This window comes from Salarias fasciatus, chromosome 3 (assembly GCF_902148845.1).
Source record: "Salarias fasciatus chromosome 3, fSalaFa1.1, whole genome shotgun sequence".
NCBI classification, from domain to species: Eukaryota; Metazoa; Chordata; class Actinopteri; order Blenniiformes; family Blenniidae; genus Salarias; species Salarias fasciatus.
Window position 1 is genome coordinate 10,528,508 of NC_043747.1, and position 21,364 is coordinate 10,549,871.

The window sequence follows — 21,364 nt, forward strand, 5'->3', positions numbered from 1 at the left end:
CCTTTCAGAACAGCAAATTCACACATTTCAAGTGGAACAAGCACGCATGTTCACACACATGTACACACCACACACTCCGCCTCTCACGCGTACGCACGCGCAAAAGCCAGCAAAGCCTCAATAAAACCAACCCAAGCGTTTCTGTTGTGGATCCTAATCCACTTTTCCACTTAGCTAGCTAGTATATCTCTTCCTTACTTTCTCGCCTCATTTCCACCCCCCCCCCCCCCCCCCCCCCCCCCCCCCCCCCTTCCTTTTCTGGCCACATTTCCATTCCTCCCTTTCAGAGCAGAAAAACAATACGACGGTGCTGATCTGCGTAAACGCTGATGCAGGTGGAAACTTTCTTCTCTGCGCTTTGTCCTTTTAAGGCCCTCTTAAAAAAAGGGGGAGCCAAGAAGGCGGGCCGGCTTTAGGAGCGGCAATAAACGCTCACATGGGAGAGCTCAACGCCAAAAGGCCCGCGCTTGAGATTAATCAGGCTTCTACTTTGGCATCTTTAAGCTTAAAGTGCAGATTTTCTGATGGTCAAAAGGTCGGGGAAATGCGGCTTTTGCCAGGGTCAGTGGATTTAGCTAATGGAGTGTACAATGTCTAATTTTTCTTAAAAAGCACATTATTGGTACAATTACATGCTTGGTGAACAACCGCTTGACTGTATGTGGAAAAAAAAAAAAAGACCATAAAGGCCTTGAAAGAGGGATATTTATGGAGGTTTATTTATTCTCTTAAGTTGCTCGGAGGACATAATGCACGGCAATAACTGAAATGTATCAGCCTCAAAGATTGATTGATCAAATATTGAGTTATTGCTTTTTTAACAGCTCTGACTCTGAATCAAACTTCCACCACTAATCGATGGGCTCTGTTCAGCCATACCAATCAGTTCATGAAAAACTGACCAACTCAAGTAAATGTGTGAATAAATTGTGAACTTTCAGAATACCGTGCAGAATGTGTAGCCACTTCCGCTAAAGTGTTCAATGTATGCAAGTCTATACCTGATTAAGCTGCTCCAGGTCCTGAAAGCCCTCCAGGACCCTCCGGTACTTCCGCTCCCTGTACTTCCTGCGGATGAACGTGGCTCGCTGCTCAGCGGACGCCCCGCTGTACAGATCTTCCTCCAGGGGGAGGTTAGCAGCCCAGAAACTGTTGGCGTTCCTGTTGCCCACCTCCAGGAAGAGCTGAAACAAGTGATACATAAAGGAAGTCATTATTTCTTGAGGTGTTACAGGGGTTTTAACCACATCTAAGCCAAACTCATAAATCCAAATGTTCTCCTTATTGGCCATTGTTACATTATTGTTCAGGGCTAGCATCTTGGCTAACAGGGCTAGCAATTATTACCTCACTGGCTAATGGCTAATGAAAAATCAGCTTTTATTCACTAAAATCAAAATGTTTGAAAAATGTTTGGAGTTCCAGACAAAGACTCTGAGAAAAGATGACACAGAGCAACAGTAGCTACTTCAGCTATTTGAACACTTATGCTCTTTTTATCCATTGTTGCCATTTTAGCGTTCTCTCTTCTTTCTTGTCATTTTACCTGTTTTCTAGCTATAATATCATCTCCATTTCTCTAAACAAGGAAACCAGCAAGAATGAGCATTTTTGAAAAACAGACTGATGCATACAAATAAATAAATAAAAAGACATTTTTGTTTTTAGTATTTTGTTTGGTTGTCGTTTTGCACACGTTTTTCTACGAACTCAATTGTTTTTTTAAAACCTTGATGGCTTGGCTTTATTTGCAACATTTTTTCAATTTACTTTGACCCGACTGAGCTTTTTTGTGGACTCTTTTTGGTCCACGGGCCTTACGTTCAACACCCCTGATCTCGATCTTTACAAATGCTTTAAGGTGAGACCCCTCAGGTAGAAAAGAGCCTGCAGGATGCAGAAAACAAAAGTGAAAACAAAGAAAATCAAAATGATTGAACACTGGAATTACCTCCACCAGCTCGTTGCTCCAGATACTGCTGTCCAGCTTCAAGCTCCGCACTTTGGAGAGACTCGGGCCGAGGGAGCGGTGCTGTCCTGGCACACAGGAAGACACGGCCGTCAGCGCGAGAGCCGGGATGCAAACACATCTGTTCATTTATTCATGCGGCCCTCAATTAAAAACACTCCGAAATGCGACGGCCGTAGTTCCTGAAAAGTTCACATGAAAAACAGATTACTTGCACGCACGTCTGCAGAGCAATCTCCTTGGCGTGCATGAGGGCACACCAAATGTCGACGATGGAACAAAAAAAAAAACAATAAACAGGCAGTTACAAGACGGAGAAACAGAGCATGACCGCGAGCGCGTTCGCTCACTCACAGCAGACATATTTAGTCCCCTCAGCTCTCCTAATTGGAAATGAAAGCAGAGAACGAGGGCCATTAATTGCTAATGAATCATGAGTAATTCATTGTGTTTGTTGGTCGGCCTGTTTATTTGGGTGAACGAGAGGCTTCTGGGGTTGCTTATGGCCAAAGACAGAGCATACATGCATAATACATTAGACAGAAGCACTCTGCATGTGTGAAAGTGAATTATTGTCCTGTGTGTAACGGCAGATAATTTTAGATTTAGATTTGGCGTGATCTCATTACTGCCGTCTTTCCTCAAGTAGAGCAGCTGTGAATGAAAATGAGGGGCTATGAGCTGTGAAAGGCCATCTTGACACAGTTCTGGAGAACACAACCATCTTCAGACTGTGTGCTTATTAGGATATTAGGAAGGAAACTAAGCAACGCGTCATTGTTATCGACTTGGTTTATCTTGGGAATTATGGAGGTAAATCATGTCCAAAACCAAATTATACCTCTGGGGAATTGAGGAGAATGTTTTTACTTGATGTGGCAGTGTCACTTCTTTTCAGCATAACAATGAGGGTATGTTGTATAGAGGATAACACAATGAGGAGCTATAGAGTAGCCTTTTAGAGACACACACCAGAATGATCAATTAGATTGATTTACGAATTCAAGGAGCCAACCAACGTTTGATCATCTCAGATCAGTAGGTTCAAATACTTTTAGGTGGCGCAAATTGCGTCCACTGAGTTGTTTAGTTGAGAGTGGGTATGTCTTCCAGTCTGCAGGGAATGTAGGGAGAGTTTGGGAAACACAGCTTCAGATCAATCTGAAATGTGGCACAAAAGGTCTCGCTTGTTTCTGTTTCCAACGCCGTTCCTGATCAAATGTTATTTTTTCTTAATACTTGAACAAAAGTCTCACATCTCACAAAGATCAATTCACCAACAGAGTTTGCCATTTACCGTAAATTAATCACAAAACGTGTTGTAAGCACAAATCTGACGTTATTAGATTTGTGTTTACATCGAAATGAACTTGCTTCCCTTAAGCATAAAAAGACTATGGATGAGAAGAACATCCTGCTTATCAAACGCAGCTTTGAAAAAGATATATAACTGATCTCTTATTAATGTGGTTTTCATCAGCGTGGCTTATCAAATCTGTCAAACTGAACAGACGAGAAGAACAGCTGCCTCTCAGATCTCGTGTCCGGCGTGACAAACCGAGGCCAGAGAGCAACGTTTTGACACCTCTCCCTGCGAAGGAGCGAACGTATTCTACCGCCGGGGAGCTCGCCGCGGCGCTGCAGCCATCCGCCGAGCCGCACAACACCGCAGGACCATTTTCACTTGTGTAAGGGTAATGAAGCTGAAAGAGGCGTGCATGCACAAGCGCCACCGGGTACACGGCCAGATCCTCCCATATAAATAGCCTGTTGCAAATGTCTTCATCCCTCCCGCGGAACCGAAAACAACACGGGAAAGGGCATTCCCATCACAGCAACTTTCACAAAAAACAAACAACCACAAAAAAAAAAAAAAAAAAAAAAAAAAAAAAGGAAAGTTCAGCCCACCCTGGATTTCATTCCCAATTAAAAACTTTTCCAGCGACACCGACGACACTTCACGGAGCACTTTTCCAACCTTCTGTGCCGGCGTGGCATTTCCCCCTCACTCGGTGACAAGTCAGAAGGAAACACGGAAAGACAATGAGGGCTGCTTTGTGTGTGTGTGTGTGTGTGTGTGTGTGTGTGTGTGTGTTGCCATGGCAACTGTTGCCAGTCGAAAAATCCACAAGTTGCATCCCAGTCTCAAGAAGTTTACCGCAATTACACGTGTGCTGGGAAGCCTCGAGGTCTTTCAGGCAGCGTTAGATCCTCCGGCACTGGAGACAAAAACAAGCTATTGGAGGGTGAAAGAACGATTGAGGAAGAACGTGGGGTCGACCAGCATCGTTGTCGTCGAGTTGATGACATTTAAGCGGATAGAAACCAAAATGCGTCACAGACTGATCTATATGTACCTTTATGTATTTCATGCTTTAACAGCTTCAACATTTTAATGCTTTGAATGTTTAACTGCCGCTCAAGGAGGAACGACGCACGTCCGATTTTGAACTATGTTGATACCAAAGACGTAAATTGTTCACTGATCTAAATTTGTGATTGCACACTTTGCACACAGCCACAATCCAGTAATTTTTTCTCAACACAACCTTTACATCCACCAGCTCCAAGCATCACATTTTTTAAAACATTTTCAATTGTTTGAAAAGGAAATCTTACGTTTCGTTTTAGGTGCCAGTTTACACGACAACGATGCTTAGAGCAACTGAAGACACAACTTTTTGAAAACGCTGCCATTGCACATGTGCACAATACGAATGTCCGTGGACTCGCCAGTGTTAATGTTCATAGTGTATTGTTCTCTCTTTTTGTGGTTTCGTGACAAAAACAAACAGCAGCCCGGAATGCAAACTACATAGTTTTAAAATTGCATATTTCTGAAACAAAAACGCAAAAGTCCTATTTTCACTTGAAATATGATCTTGTAAAAGATTCGTAAGAGTGGAACAGTATATTTAAATTCGCTATTTTTCTAAATGATAATGTTAAAGTTCCACCTCTAATTGAAACACTGGATGATCACGCAGATAGCACACTGTCTCAAAATAATACCGACAACTTGAACTATGAACTTACAGAGTTAAACTCCAATCTATTAAAATATTTCAAGTCTGGAAACAAGAAAAAAAAAAAAAAAAAAAAAAAAGGAAGAGCCAATGTGGATCATTTTTGCCATTAGCCCTCTCATTACATCTCTGCTCTTCCTCTTGTTCAGCATTTCCCTTTATTGTCCGTGACAATAAAGCGTGAGAGTGCTAATTAAAAGCGGGAGCAGTCATCGGTATTCCAAATGGACCGCAGCCTAATTTAAGGAAGAGCACAGGGCGAGGACAGCTTCCCGGTAGAAAAATATTCACCCTCTTGCTCCCAGCGTGTCAACGGAATGTAATATTAAACACTCCTGCAAATGAAATCATTTAAGAGCGTTTGAGAGGAGATGTTGGGGAACTGATGCGCACCAATTACATGGGCTTTGCAGAGGTGAGGTGAAGAATCGCATTAAACTGCATGACTGGGAGATAATCTGAAAATGAGAGATGGAGTGTACAGGAGCATGCAAATAAAAAAATAAAAAAATAAAATACATAGATCTGACATACCAGGCAAGACATCCCTTCACATCAAGCATGGCTGCCACTTCACTCTAATCACGTTTAGCGGGTCAAGAAGCAGTTCGGGACCCGATCCCCCCCCTCCTCTCCAGGTTCTCGTCTGTGGCTTAATCTCTGTTGTCATTTCATCTGAGCCGTCCAGTATTGCCAAATAGATTAGAGAGTCCAGAGGCCAGGCGCCAACCCCCATAAGTGGCTTATCACCTGGGATCTTCTTCCAAATGAGGCTCTGGGTCAGAGTTCATCCTCACTCCGGTGCAGACATCTTTGATACGTCTTCAGAACTTTTTACTTTGACTTTTCTCGAAAAAATCACAATTTAATAGGTAAATGAACAGGAGCATGTTGGTGCAGTGGTACTACTTTTAATTGTGGCATTACAATAAATATTTCTACAATAAAAACTAATTCAGACTGCTACCTTGGATCAAAGTTTTTAAAAAAGATTTTTCAGTCGCTGTGAAATATTCACACAGAAAACTTCCAGCGATTCTTTTTGAAGGGCCGAAAAAAAAAACCTGGTAGAAAATGACTACATGTCTACACATCATGCAAAATTGAAAGCATCCTAAAAGGTGCAATGATTAAGGATTTATCAAAGCTTGTTTCATAAGAATTTCATCTTCCGTTTCATCCAGCTGCAGACTCCTCTTTGGCGAACTTATTTACACATATTTCTTCCATAAACTTTGTATAGTGTCATTTCGCTTTTGTGCCTCTATTGCATTCATGGGTATTTTGCCAATATTTTACTTGATAATATTTTTTCCAACTGATGTGGCTACAACACTACCAATCCAACCAATAGTGCGTCTCTTTCCAGGAGGAATTAATTATGTTCACAGCTATAGCGACAGCCCACTGACAGATTGAGGCATGAAATAATTCACAGTTCATACAGAGTGTAAATTGCAATTTTTTTTCTTAATATATTTATATTTATTTACACATTCTAAAATACCTCATCATTGTAAATATCATTGTGTTTGTGTCACAGATTTGCTCGCAGGAGCTTTAGCAGTGTACACATGAGAGTCTCAGTTCCTGATGTTGTGTGTTTGAAAGTCTTCAGAAATGTTTCTGAACAGGGCGATTTTGGACATTTAGCAGAATTGTGCAGCAGAAAGTCTCATTTCAATTGGATTCACTGTGAGATTGTGGTCATTTCTGGTCAGAATTGTGTGATTTTGTGAAACTATGGACAAACTGTGTTTAACACTGGAGGAAACCATGTGTTGCTTACCTGCGCATTTCTTACAGATGACCACGCCCAGGTTGACCGAGGCCCACTCCGGATCGGCGGCGTGGCAGTCGGCGCAGCTCCTGTTGGCCTCGTTGAACCAGATCTTCTCCGCCACTTCATAATCGTAGAGCGTCTCGGCGATCGATTCCTGGACCGCTTCAATCCACTCCTCCTTCTCCTGCTCCGACTCGGCCACGAAGCTGCAACAAGGCATACCTTACTGTTATTGATTTGATTTGAGAGAGCAATTAAACGGCGTGGTATTGCCTCGGCGGGGCGGTGCGCGGAGTAGTTTTGGGGAGGGTTGGCGGTTGCTAAGTGCCTGTGCCTGCGTGTGATTGCAATAGATTTGGTGAAATTGATACACTGGGGGGGGGGGAGAGAAGGGACGGGGAGGGCAGGTGAATCAATCTGTCTCACCATGCAGGACCAAGATCTATAAACGTCAGGATATTATTTCTACATTAAGCTCAGGAAAGTTCACAGCTGGTGGTAAAAAAAAAAAAAAAAAAAAGTGCATAAAACATATTTAACCTGTCTGGAACTTCAATATACTGGAAAAAAAATGGCTTTAATGTTCTGTGAGATATCAAATGAGAGGTCTGTTAATCTTGGAGTGGGCATAAAATGTGGCGGGATGTTGACAAAAGATCCAGCTACAAAAAATAAATGTACAGAAATCGTTATTTGTTACTTTCAGCACTTCAGATCATAAAAACTTCTTCAGAAGCACGGATGCACAGTAATCTAGTCTTTGATAGTCTGTTGTGGCGCGAGTAAGTGGGTTTCGATGTGTGAGCTTCCTGAGGGGAGGCCAGAAGAGCAGCAATGAAAAGACGTTTAAATTAATCACAAAATTAAATGATCGAGCAAAGTGGCTTATGCGCAGAGTCTGCAGCATGAAGCACAAAAATGAAAGCATACTGACAGATGAGACCAACAAAAGTCTAACTTATAGTGCGGGTATTTCGAGGAATTTTGTTGGACGGCAGAAAGTTTTTCAGGGACAATTTTATTTCACCGAGGACGACTGCGAAGCTTAACTCAAAGAAGGGGTCAATAGTTTGTAGAACCAGACTTTTCTGTCTTTTATACAAGATATAAATGAAAAAGAATAAAAGAACTGAAGACAGACTCATGAAAAAACTATGATCGCAAAAGTTACAAACAAAAAAAAAGAGCTGAAATGGAGAAATCAGTTCAAGCAATCAATCTGTGAGTTCGCGTATCTTCATTTTGAAGACGAGACACACATTTTATTTGGCAGTTATTTCATCATCCAGGTTTCAGACCCCTGGTCTGCAAGGGCCACAAAAAAAGAGCAGCAGTAATTAATATTTCTTTATGTTTAATATTCTAAATAAATTCCAAACACACTTCAGAGTTAAAGGGAGGTGTTGCAGAAGTCACACTGTGCACTGCGGCTAGTCAAACTGTACATCTAACCATCAGGGATATGAACAATATGTAGCTATACAGGACATATAATGATGATTTATTTCAAGAATTCCCTCAGAAATTTGAGCTATTTTTAGTAAATCATGATGATTGAAGGAATTTTGTTGGATCGTGTTTCCAGTGCTGTTGTACACTTGGTTACGACAATCCTTTGAGGTGGAAACTGAGCCTCGAATGCACGTGTTACAAGAACCGCTGCGAGAGAACACTGAGCTGAATGACATAAAGACATGATTATGCTCCCAAGTATTCCCAAATCTAATCAAAAGTTTGTGGCCAACACACTTTAAATAGGACAACAATTACCGAAAACAACACTGGTGATTTGTGTGGTCTGAGCTGTGCGTGTTTGTGTGTGAGGGAGTCTCATCCTCAAACAATTTGGTATAAATAGAAGTATGCATGAACTTTGTGTCACTCACACTTATGCATCAGCTTCCCCAAGTAAACAGTTATTTTCGTACTCACACACACACACACACATAGTGGAGACAGTATACATGTCTATTACTGCCTAATGAGCCCTCCTATAGATACCACCAGCTCAGCTGACTCACAGAGAGGATGGCGTTAAAGTGTGTGCTTGTGTGCATGTGTGTATGAACAAGTTGTCTAACGTTCTGAAAAACCTCAGGATTAGCTAAGCGCTCGCTAAGTCGGTGTAACATGTGCCAGCGGGCGAGCGAGGGGCCAAAAAGACGAGCGCGGCGAAGATCGACAGAGATATAAAAATTGAGAGGAAACAGGCAGAGAGCACCCCGGCTTGACTGAAAGGAGCACTTATAAAAAGGAGAGATGGGACCACTGGTCTCCATGGCAACCGGGGTGTAAAGTAAGACAGAAGACGTGGTGGTGGTGGTGGTGCGGGAGGAGGCTGTTGAAGAGGGGTGGAAAGGAGGCGCTTTCGCCCGGAGCAGGGGATGTGCGCCGGGGCGGCCTCGCCCAAAAGTAACCCAGCGGAGATCGATAGGTTGATTGGGTTCAGCTGTTCCGTGCCCAGCCGTCTCCGCCCAGGGCCCGTCCAAAGAGATGACTGCTCACATTGTCTGCTCGGCTACGGCGCGGCCTCTGAAAAACCTCGGAGGAGCCGAGGGAGGCAGGAGGTGCTGCAGAGTTTAAAAAAAGAAAAAAAAAAAAAAAAAAAAAATGAAGTGAGGGCTGGTCTCAGGTGGGGGCACGGAATCAAGCCAAGCTTTGAGGATACAACAGGTGCTTGGATGCAGGGAAAGAAAGATTTCTTGATGGAAATATGACTAAAACCTCTCTTTTTTTTCAGTTAAGAATTCATATTTGATTAGTTATACGCTCAGCTTGCAAGGCACTATCATAAAGCGTTTTCAGATTTAAAGGGGGGTGGATGTCATATACCAATGAAATACATTACATACCTTTTATCAACTCCCACTATCTCCAATCAGGGGCTCTCGTGTCATTCCATGCTGCTCTCATGTAATTATCTGGAAAGTTATTGAAGCTGAAAGCAATCTAACTGTGCTATTATTACAGTAATTCACCGCTAAGATGACGCATTTCATGTCTGACTTGCCTCTGTTTTTTGTTCTGGAAATGTGTCCATTCGATATATGCTGCACTGTAATGATCTTGGCATAAAGATGAGAAACTTCTGACTTTGAATGAGCATTGAAAACTTTTCTTTTTTATAATTTGTTCTTATTTAAAACTGTTGAAGAGCATATGTTTTAGAGAAGACCGCACATTTGAGAAGGAGCGTCATGTCACTGTTAATCGGACTGATCTCTGGCCCAGTTTACACTACATTTAAAGTTTACAATTGAAAACATTGTTCTGGATGTGGGGCCTTAAGCTTTTTTTTATTTTAAGTTCATTTTCCAGAAGGGACTAACCGCTGTTGAATTGTCAACTGAGTGGTCAAGAAATCTGTTTTAAAACACATTTATAAGACTTTCACACCAAGACTGACCTGTTAAACCCATCAGAGGGTTTGGCAAGTTTTCTTATTAGTTGAACTGTTCCTTCTTGTGTTACATAAGTTTTGAAGCCTTAAAGGTTCTGCTGAACAGGAGGCAATCCTTTGTCTCTATGGCTCCTTTTCCAACACTGCCTACTCGGCTCGCCCTGCCTCACCTCGAAAACAACCAAGGCCGAGTCAAGCCGTGCTGGAACTGTGTAATGGAAAAGCACCAAATGTCTCACCGACTCCATTTTTTTCTGAATTTCGACACAATCTACTCACTCTTTCGCAGTGGTCACGGTTAATTGCCAGATGCACGATACCGACATTTTCTTAACAGGTTTGAGCTGGGGAGACGTTTACTGTACACCCTGTTCACACTCCGTCTGACCTGATTTCAACTCTCGGGAGGTTGGCCGACCCTGCTCCCCGATGCCGATTAAAGACGTTCACACTAACCCTGCACCAAACAACAGGAGCTAAAGTGAGTGGGCTGCCGGGTCTAGTGAAGCCAGTGCTGCTTTCCTTTCTGCCTGCTTGAAGCAATGTGGATTGAGAGTCTGTGTCAATACAGACGCCTTGAAGGAACGACAGGCCTCTTCAGCGGATGAGGTGGAATGGACTGTACTGGTTGACATTTCATTGGACAGACCATGGCATTCAGGTCCTGTTGTTAATGTATTAAGCTGCCATATTGAGGTTCTGCTCTCACCAAGTAGCAAGTTAAAGCTGACAGCTTTGCTAATTGATAATGTATCAGCAAAAAAATAAATAAAGAGATTAAAACAAAATTAAAAAGTACAACCATCCCCATCTGCTGGTTGCTTGTGGTATATATTCTAAACTTGGCTGTCTAAACTGGTGTCAGTGACTTTTGCAAAAAGATGGTTTTAACTTGGCAATTGTTGGAATATGTTTTTTTTTTCTTTTTTGCCGCCCACAGATCTATATGTGACCTATGCTCTAATGTAAATATTAAGGGACAAGGTACATCTATAACCACTGGGCAGAGCAGCATGTGCTTCATAGAGGAAACCAGGGAAGTAATGGATGGAAAATGTTTTTCCCTCCTTTTTTTAATGTTTTCTTCTCCTCACAATGGTGTTCAAATGAGTCCACGCTGTGATGTTACTTACACCGTGAAACACACAAACAGCTTCACAGGTGTTCCTGAGGTGTTCCTCAGAGCTTCAGTGTAGGGCACAGTTATATTTTACTTTGCACGTTACCTCTCTATCCAATATGCAGATGATTCATTGGTTTATATTTTGCTTTGTAAGATAACGCAGCAAATAAAGCTACTCTTACCAACATTCTTGGCTGCACTCACTGTCAGGATAATCTAAAGCACTATTTACATAATGTTTCATCTGTGTGTTTCCATTAGAGAGACATTTTGCCTTTACACAGCAACATTTTCAAAACGACATTCGCGGAAATGGCCAAAACACTGTAGTTAGTGTGCCTGGTCACCAGGCGGCCCTGTTGGTAATTTGTAATGAATCCACACAAACACAAAGTGCACAGAGAACAATATGCTGTAAACATAAGTGATGGCGAGTTCATGGACATTAATATGGACACACGTCCACGTTGCATTGTTTTACATGTCTCTCTTCAACTGTAAAATCATAAAGTCAGGGGAAGAATATGAACTAAGAGTCAGGACACTATTGCTGTTATTGTCCATTTTTCCCCTTTCTAGTTGAACATCTAAACAGGGTCTAATGTTGTTTTGCTTTTGTTGACCACATGGTTGCAGAACCATGCAGAACACCTCTGAACCCATTTCATGTCACGCCCTGTGCAGCAAATAAAAGAATTCTTCATCGCATCGAATCTGTTTGATATTTGACACCAAACAAACAGCCGTGCATCTTTGAACTGAGGCCGATCTCTTAAATCAGAAGCGTTATGGAAAACGGTTGTGTGCTCATCATTTCCAGACCTGGTTATTATAACTCCCCCGAGCATGAACGTCTCCTCTGCTTCCAACTGGTCCAAATGAGGCGGTCGTTTCACATCGCTTCAGTCCGGCCTCCCCATTACCGGCTCTGTGTTTGTCTTGCAGTTGATTCTGGGAGTTCATTAATCATTTGTAAAGCACAGTTAGGCGGAGTCCCATCATGCATTATGAAAATACTGACCCCCATACGAGCCAGGTTCACAGCCTCAGACGATCAGGTGAAATATTTCCTGTTCTTCAAAACTGAATGACACAATTTGAAGGCAGCAGAAGGTTTACCAGCAGAGCAGTCTGAAATTTAATTTTATTTTATATTGGAATTTTTTGTCACCTTTGGTGTTTCTTTAGCTTTTATTGGCTGATCTAAGTTTTATTAACTGCTCACTGTTTTAATGGCTTTCAGTGTTTCATTTTGATCATGGAGCTCTTGGGATGGATCTTTTTCTGTTGATTTTGTTTGGTTTTCTGTTTTATATTCGGCTGCTGCGTCTCTTAACCCTTTATGGCACACATTAAGATGACAAAGTGTTTGAGAATAAGCTTATTTTGGTTTTCTTTCCTTGAAGAATTTGGGGATTGTTGCATCTAGCACATAGCCTACTTTCAAATAAGCAATTAGTATCAATTTGAAGAGTTTTTTTTCCACTATTATTTTCCACGTTGTTGCTTAATGCTGATGGAATGCCAATAAAGCGTTTATTAATAAAAAAAATATATTGTCCAGAGGATTTGAACCTGCGTCTTTTCTCCATCGCTCTGGCACACAGGCAGTGATTCTACTTTTGGACCTCTGTGCTTTCTGCTTCCTCAAAACTTAAGTCTAATTCATCTTCACTATGGTGTGCTGACATTTATTACTACACTGTTCTTCCTTAAAGCCGCATAAAATTCATTCTGAAAATGAAGGAAAGTTTGTCTTCATTACAAACAAATACAGCAGGCACCTGAATTTTGCTTTAGTGCAACTAATATCAAATTGATCTACTTAAAATTGGAAAGATGAACACACACCTGATGGATGCTATGTTCAATATCACAGTACCTGAAGCAAAAAAATCTGACGCCGTCATGGTAATAACATCCATTTTGCTAGAAAATTGTATGTTCAGTTTTCCTTGATGGTATTTCGTTTCCCTTCTTTAGTAAGGAAATAATTTACCAGACTCCATCAAAGTTGAGGTTTACACATCTATATGCGAGTAGAGTGTGTGTGAGTGTGTGTGTGTTATACGTGATTTTCCATGTGTATATATAGTAAGTACATTAAACCTAGATAGGTAGGAGTACATTGGGTTCATTATTCAGAAAAATAAAGATTGACAGCAGGTTTTGCACACACACACACACACACACGAATGCATATATATATATATATATATATATATATATATATATATATATATATATATATATGTTCATATGTATCTTTGTGGGTGAAAATACTTTATTTTTCATTCCTTTTCTTGTTTAGACATGTCAGTCCCTGCGCTCCTTCCATTGGTTTCAAAGTACTGCAGGATTCAAAGAGAGGAATTGTGGGGCTGTGGACCCCCGTGGAAGGCCAAACATTGTCACTCTTCAGTTTGTGGTCCAATCTTTACGTCAAATCGAGCTGCGACAGAAAACATCTGATCGCCAGGTTGGGAAAACAATGTTACTCTTCCTGTAACTTAATATTTCTTATGTTTTGAAACTTTAAAGCCACAGTTCTATAGACTATAATAAAGTCTTGTTAGGAGAGTGAATAAATGTATTACTGTTACGCTTTAACGTTTCATTTTGGACCGACCCAGCTGACCTTCATAGTCTGCTCTCTGAAGTCCACTTCACAGCTCACCATCGGGTTTAACTCCAGTCCCCACTCATGAAAATGTATTTTATTTTACTGAAGTTATAGTTTGATTTGTGTAATCCAATTTGGATGTGTGGTAGCTTAACTTTCTTGCAATATTCTCTTTAATTTATATGTCGGAAAGTTTTCCTTCAACATAATACTTAAACAATAAATATTAATATTTAGTAATAAGAGCAATATTTCATTTAACATTCAGATGATATTACAACTCCCGACAGCATTTAATATGGAGGGAATGAAGTGTTTTAATCCGTGAACAGCCAATGTGGCTCCTATGACCTTGATGTAAAACTACTTTTAAAAGGTGTCTCCTTCTAAAGAAAGACGTCGGGAGAATCGAATTGAGCTCATTTCACGCAGTCAAATTTATCTACAAATGTATTAAACGCCACTCACTGATGTTTTACAGCCCCAAAATGAAAAAAAAAAAAAGTTGAAGTTATTCCAATCCAAAGCGGCATCAATCATTGTGTCCAAAATACACATGCAGTGTTAAGATAAAGAAAAACAGTGGCAGGTACTTAAAAGACATAAATCACTTCCAGCAATGCAATCAGCTCATATTTGCTTAGTTTGAAGTTTAGTTTACCCCCTCAAACATCTTCTTTTGCTTCTTTTTACACTTCACCAAGAGTAGCTAAGATTTATTTTTCAATAGTTTTATATTTTAGGCATTACAAAAAATGGACCCATGATAAGTGGCGATGTCAGTGTAATGTCACCATGTGGAAATTGGTTTGCACTTTGCAGCTCCACCCCAAAAAACTGCAGTCGAGCCGTGCGAGTGGTGGGACTTCACTGGACAGACGTCAAAACAACACGTCATTTCTGTTTTAATCTACTGGAAAGGAAAGCATTCAGCATCGTACCGGCATCAAATAGTTGCTACAAAGGATAATCAATACATTTTGAAGGGTTTTTTGAGATTCTGGTACTAATGTCCACCACTAATGTAACTAAAGTTTGAGTCGGACGTGCCTAATTCCACGTGCCCTTTGGTATTTGGACTGTGCCCTTTAAATGGTGGGAAGAGGAGCCCTTAGATATTGAAACCATGCCTCAACCTTTAATGTCTGCTGTAATTACTATTCAATTTGCAAATGCTAATTCCTCAGGGAGCAAGAGTTCGGCAAAAGCTTTGTTGGGCCTTTTCCACAGTCCAAGAAGATGCAATTTTGGTCAAAAAAAAAAAAAACATTAAGAAATCTGATTGTACTGTAAACACTCAGACACTGTCTGACCTTAAAAATAGATGCAAACTAATAATGTATATGTAAAATTTGAGAAAGAAATTAATAAGGAGTGCTCCATGTTAGAAGAACTTCTAGAACTGCAGCCCAGGCTTGAATCATTTCATCCAAATTTCAAACACTTAGCCTGGTGACATTTCCCAATGTGGATACATTAAATTAACTTTTTCCACCTCTCAGAGATCTTCTGCCTATTTGATAACATAGAGATGAAGGGAATATGTGTTTGTGGAGCTGTAAACTTTCTACTAAAAAAAAAAAAAACAACAAAAAAAACATTTAATTTAATACTGATGTGTTCATTTAAAAGTGATGCCCAAGATAATCCAGACCACTGCTGTCAAAAGGAAATATTTTCTGCCAAAGGTGAAAACTGCCCAGAGATCTTAATACACACAAGAAGAGCACAAAACAAAGCAGATGAACAGGGATTTTCTCCAATATACCCTTGAGCTCGGCATTTATCTCCAGCTTTTCTTGAGTTGGACCGCTTTCTCATCGGGAGCGCAAAGTTTTCTCCTCTCCAAAGTTCAGCGTCTTTGCCTGGGCAACGTCTCCTCTCCTCTGCGCCTCATTGTCATTCTCCGTACTCATAAAAGTCTCCGATTGTATCCCGCACGACGGCCTGAACACTCCGACCATTTAACGGCGGCAAAACAATGGGAAAGCCAAAGTGAGTCTGCACAGCTTAAAGTGATTAGATGAGTTTCTCACTAATCCCCACCTTGAGCAGGTAGGAGAACGCTCCCAGGGCTACCAATCGATTTGATCCACACACACACACACACACACACACACGCACGCACACACAGAAACCCCTTTTAGCAATTGCCTCATCAAAACAATTGGAGAGACCCGAGCTCATTTAATTTCACTTTTTTGTTCCACACAAAATGGCAATTACATCCAGCGTATTAACGAAGCTACCAAACGATGGAACCATTAAGGGAGCTGACACAAACAGATCGATCAGACACACAACAGACAGGTAGAGGAATGAGGGCAAAAAAAAAGAAGAAAAAAAAATCTTTACACACACACACACACACGTATATAACAAAAACAAGAAGGGGTAAAAAGAGAGGAGAAAATAGTGAACAAGCGAGCACAAACAAACGAGGCGTGCTTTGTCCAGGCAGCTGTGACGGTTGTATTCTAAATGGGCCATTACAGCACAAACAAGCCGAGCGCTCATTGATTGGAGGTCCCTCCGGGGGCTGGAGTCACCTGAAAGGCTTTGTGCCCCACAGAGGCAGAGAAACCTGCACGGGGATCTCAGGGGACACTTCATTAAAAAAAAAAAAAAAAAAAAAGATCCTGATCGATAATTAGCAGTTTTTTTGTCTTGCCATGTAGCGTGTTGCGGCGCGCTGATCGATAAGTCCGCGAGGTGTGTTGGTGGGCGAAGCGATTCACAAGGTGCTTTTAGAGAAAAGGTTTGACAAGAGTGCTACAAAATGCAGTCGAAGCAAACTCTTTGTCTCATTAGAGCTAAACTTTAAGACATACCTGCTCTTTAGCTACACCACCTAAAGGAAAACATATAGACAGCCTATACTTTGCAAAGTAGACAGTAAAGACAAAGAAATTTGCTTAAAGTGACTAAAAGTTTGAAAACAAATTTCCCACTAACAGTACGGTCGCTTTTGAGGAGTATTTTTTGGCTCAGATGATCTTAAATATAAAACAACACATCATCGGCTTCTTCTCCAACCTTTAAACTTTAACTTTAAACTTCATTACTGCCAAGAGGCCAGATGGCTCTACAGTGAGAAACCACAATGGAAACTCGAGCTAAATCTCCAGGCATCAACTCGGGGATAACCAAGGTCCGAAGTGTTGTGGTTTAGCAAGGTCCACGTTTGTTCACTCAGCTACACCTCGCTCACATTTCCTTCCACCGCTTTTTGAAACAAGTCCATGAACTTAACGGCTCCCTTGCCTCTCCTTGGCGAATAAAAGAAACATCCTCTCGCTGCATATTCAATCAAAATCTGACCACATTATGAGGCCCGCAGTGACTTGTATGTCACGGACATGTACGCTTCAACCATTTCACATCTTTTGGAGGTAATTGTCCCGGAAGCATCTCGACTGTGAGTCTGCGTGTACTCTGTAATGTCAAAAAATGAGTTTTAGTGAAACTGCGAATAACAAATTAAGGCAAATCTTTGGATACAAGCACCAAAAAAAGCAGCTTGGTTTTATCTTTTTAAAAGCCTCAAAGGATTTTCCCCACTGACTGACAAATATCTGAGAAGAAAAAAAATTAAAGTAACAAGCATGAAATAATTTATGAGGAATTGGGATAAAAGGAAAAACCACCAACAAAGGATCAACGACTAATAACCGTGGAAAAAAAATCATCTTGATGGGGGGGAAAAAAAAAAATAACACACAGACCTCAAGAAGCACAACTGGAAAAAAAAATGTTAGAAAATGAGTTTTTAACAAGCTGACAGGGATAACACTGGACTGTGAACAATGTCTACACCGGCGTTTAAGGCTCTTACAAAACAGAGGCACATCCCAAGCGACATCAGTTTGAAAAGGTTTCACTTTGAATCGAGATGAAAACACTGTGTTATCACATCTTTGCATTTTGAGATTCAGGTTTGTTTTTCGGAGGAATAACGAATGATGTCTCCACACCTCGATGCCCCCGCGGTAAAATGTGTACTGAACTCGAGAGCGTCATTCTGAAGGAGGAATTCCTCCGCTTAACATTCATCTTGGAAATGATGAAAAAGCAATAAGAATTTTGTTCGAGTAAGAGCGGCGAGATCAAACACGGAGAGTGCACTTGAAAAAAAAAAAAAAAAAAAGACATCACACGCATCCCGGCATGTCTGGCTCTTTGTTGAGGGAGGAGAGGGCGAGGCAGAACACACAGGCGGCGGTGTAGATACGCTAAGGTACACGCTGCACGGCCGACGCACAAAAACACAAACGGGGAGCGGACGCACCAGAAGTTTTTGAAGGGTGTGTTGACTTCAAAGCCCTTGCGGTCGACGTCTCGGATATTTGCTGCAGTCAGTTCCACTTCAGCGATGGCCAGCCCTGCGTTATAGTCCTGAAAAACAACAACAACAACAACCAAAAAGCATTATTATGATGTTGAAGGGGTTAATACATCAGTTCCTTCCATTCAAAAGTTTTCAAAACTAATTCAGATCTCTTTTAGGTCTTTGGAAATGAGAAGTTTTTGTCATCAGGTGATAAAACACAGCGCTAACTACTTCATAAATGATCAGTTATTAGATCAAGTTAAAATCAAATTCATATGATGCATCACTTATGAAAATGTTGCAACATAATGATTTCCATTTCCACAACACTTCTTATAGAAGCTAGCAACTATGAGGTCAAGTCTCACAAACTGAAATAAAATAACGTTAAAAAGTTCATGTAAACATTAGCAATTATGCAAAACTTTTTTTTTCCAGCTTATTTCCGAATAGTCTTCACTGACCCCGATTATTCAGGTCACAACAGGGTAATTACTATATAAGATCAAGCACCGATAACGTTCAGCATACAAACAGAAAATATTAATTCTGTTGAGATTCGACACAATATTCACACTTTAAGCATTTTACACTGCACAGTCACACACAGTTACACACAAACCAATGATGAAGATGGACATGCATGATGTTTTCACACCATTGGAAGCAACTTCAGGTTAAGTAACTTTATCACATGAGACAGAAGTTGAACCGCCGATTCGGAACAGCCTGCTCTCTAAAATTAAACACAGCCAATGAATTCAAATTTCAAAATATTCTCTGTGACTTTTGCATGCTTAGACTGCTATGATTCAAAGTTGATTCTCACAGAGTCTATTTGGCCGTTTCCCTTTTTCAGGGGGTCGGCATGGCAACCTCAATTCTAAGCGAGGTTGCTTCTAATTTTCTTCATGACCCAACCTTCAAATTTTTAAAACTTGCTTGTGAACGTTAAAGAAATAAATGAATAAATAAATCTTCCACTGAAGATCCAAGGTCCCTTAACTAGACTGGAGACTTTTCTGAAATTACAACCGAAAATAAGTGGCATCAATAGGTTGCCTCATTAAAGTTGCAACTTTGTTTTACGGATGCGGACTTAAATGTCACATTGTGAAGAAACCAAACAAGCAAGCAAGGAAAACCTGCTTTTTTTTTTTTTTTTTTTTAAGAGTATATATATCAGGAAATTGCAGTGGATATACAGTTAAGACGCGTTGCAGGAGTCTGCTGGAAATAGATTGTGGCAGACCAATAACACACTGAGCAGTGATTGGCTTTTTTTTTTCTTCTTCTTTCCCGGCAATGACGCACCAATCGGGTGTGTATGTGACGGTGCGGCCGAGAGGGATTGAGGGGCTCTGGTGTGTGTGTGTGTGTGTGTGTGTGTGTATACCTGCGTAAAGCAGCAAAGCCCCATGAAAGCCAAAGGTGCGTCGGGGGAATCTAAACCAGCCCGAGCTTTCAGCCTCAATGTTTTCCGAGGCTCGTTTCAGAAATAGGGGTTACATGCAGAGGCGCCGTTTTCATAAGTTCCACTGTAACTCGGCTCGGCGCCGCGCCGCGGCCTGCTCCACTTCACCCTCAGCACTCACAGCAGTTTAGACCATTTTCCATCGCCCGGAGCGCCGAGCCCAGACAGAAAAACAGACAGGAGGACAGAAGGAGCACACCTACACCCACGCATATAAGCAAAACATCGAAACGGAGCAAAAAAAAAAAAAAAAAAAGCAAAGGCAACCAACATTGCATTACAGAAAGATATGCACTCTACTCCTTTGCTGAAGCACGCATACAAAGCCAAAAATATGACTGAGAAGATGGTGAAGACAAAGAGAGCAGGAACACAAAAGGGAGGGAAAGGCGGAAGAAAATTTCAGTGAAAGGAGGTCTTGATGATCCTCACCGAGAGTGGGAGAGACGAGTGAAGGGTCAGCTGAGCAGTTGACAGCTCGAAATTGTGTGCAAAAAAAAAAAAAAAAAAAAAGAGAGAAAGAAGACGCCTAAACAAAACACTGTCTCATGCCAATAGTCAAACAGTGCGAGAAAAGCCGCCGTGCTGTGCCAGCTATAAATCATGTGTTCTCCTCCAGCAAAAACAATTTACGCTAATTACGCCAAACAAAGGAGAAAATTAATCGACACGGTATTTGTTGATCAGCCGCTCATTGGGAACACTTGGCCGAGCGGTGAAATGTGTGTTTCGGTATGTGAAGGAGCTGCCATGTCTTCCATTAAATGTGTAGAAATATTAACCCTTCAACATCCAATTGAGGATTTCTCAGCGGCACACCTGGACTCAACATTCTGAACACCTGACCTGACTTTTGCACAGCTTGTGACTATTAGAATTAACTCAATCCACACCGGACCACATGTACCATTAGCCTCGGAATAACCTCAGAACTCAACTCCAATCTTCCATTCACAATTAGCTAACTTCTGTACAAAAAGACCCTGAGAAACATGTATGCAGCTCAGATCCTAAACACTTTAAGATACTCCGATCTCAGAAGAGGACGACAATCTGTGAGTCAGACGCCAGCCAGGTTCTAACTGAGCAGAGGCTTTTTGATTTGAGGCCAGCAGAAACCGGCCTTTCTATCCTATCAATTATATCTACGCACAGTCTGCTGAGTCGGGTTTGAAGACGCATGATGTGGGGGCAACAGGTTCTATAAAAGGGTCTGATTCAAAGCTCATTGTTTCTCACCACTCAGATGAGCTCGGGATCCCCAGCAGTAAATCAAACAAGAGGACAAATGATCTACATACACTGGTGGGGAATTCTTCTGCTTGACGCAAGAGGAACAAACGGGAGAAGCAAGGAAGGAAGGAAGGAAGCCTCGATACGTGCACACACTTGCGTGAGCGTGTCCCGCCTGTCTGACTGTACGTGCGCGACTGTGCTGAGAGGGCAAAGCAGTCACCTATACCTAATGACCCTCATCCCTCTCAGGCAGCCAATTAGAGAGTCGGGTGTTAGCGGCGGTCCAGCCCTCGCCACTCGTTACCTACCCAATGTGTGCCATGGCTTCCTGCCCTGTCCAATTAATTCACCAAGGATGGAGGGAAGGACGGAGAGAGAGGGAGGAAAGAGAGGCATTAGA

General features: G+C 41.5%; 1 protein-coding gene across 3 annotated transcripts in view; it reads right to left on the reverse strand.

Moving 5' to 3' along the window:
* arap2 (ArfGAP with RhoGAP domain, ankyrin repeat and PH domain 2) overlaps positions 1-21,364 on the reverse strand; it is a 123,682-nt gene that overhangs the window by 62,362 nt on the left and 39,956 nt on the right. For all 3 annotated transcript variants that reach the window (XM_030087984.1, XM_030087982.1, XM_030087983.1), the window contains exons 10-13: positions 18,213-18,319; positions 6,785-6,984; positions 1,952-2,037; positions 1,002-1,184 (exon numbers count right to left, since the gene is read on the reverse strand). In XM_030087984.1, coding sequence (XP_029943844.1) covers positions 1,002-1,184; positions 1,952-2,037; positions 6,785-6,984; positions 18,213-18,319 — 576 coding nt within the window. The remainder of the gene's footprint in view (positions 1-1,001; positions 1,185-1,951; positions 2,038-6,784; positions 6,985-18,212; positions 18,320-21,364) is intronic.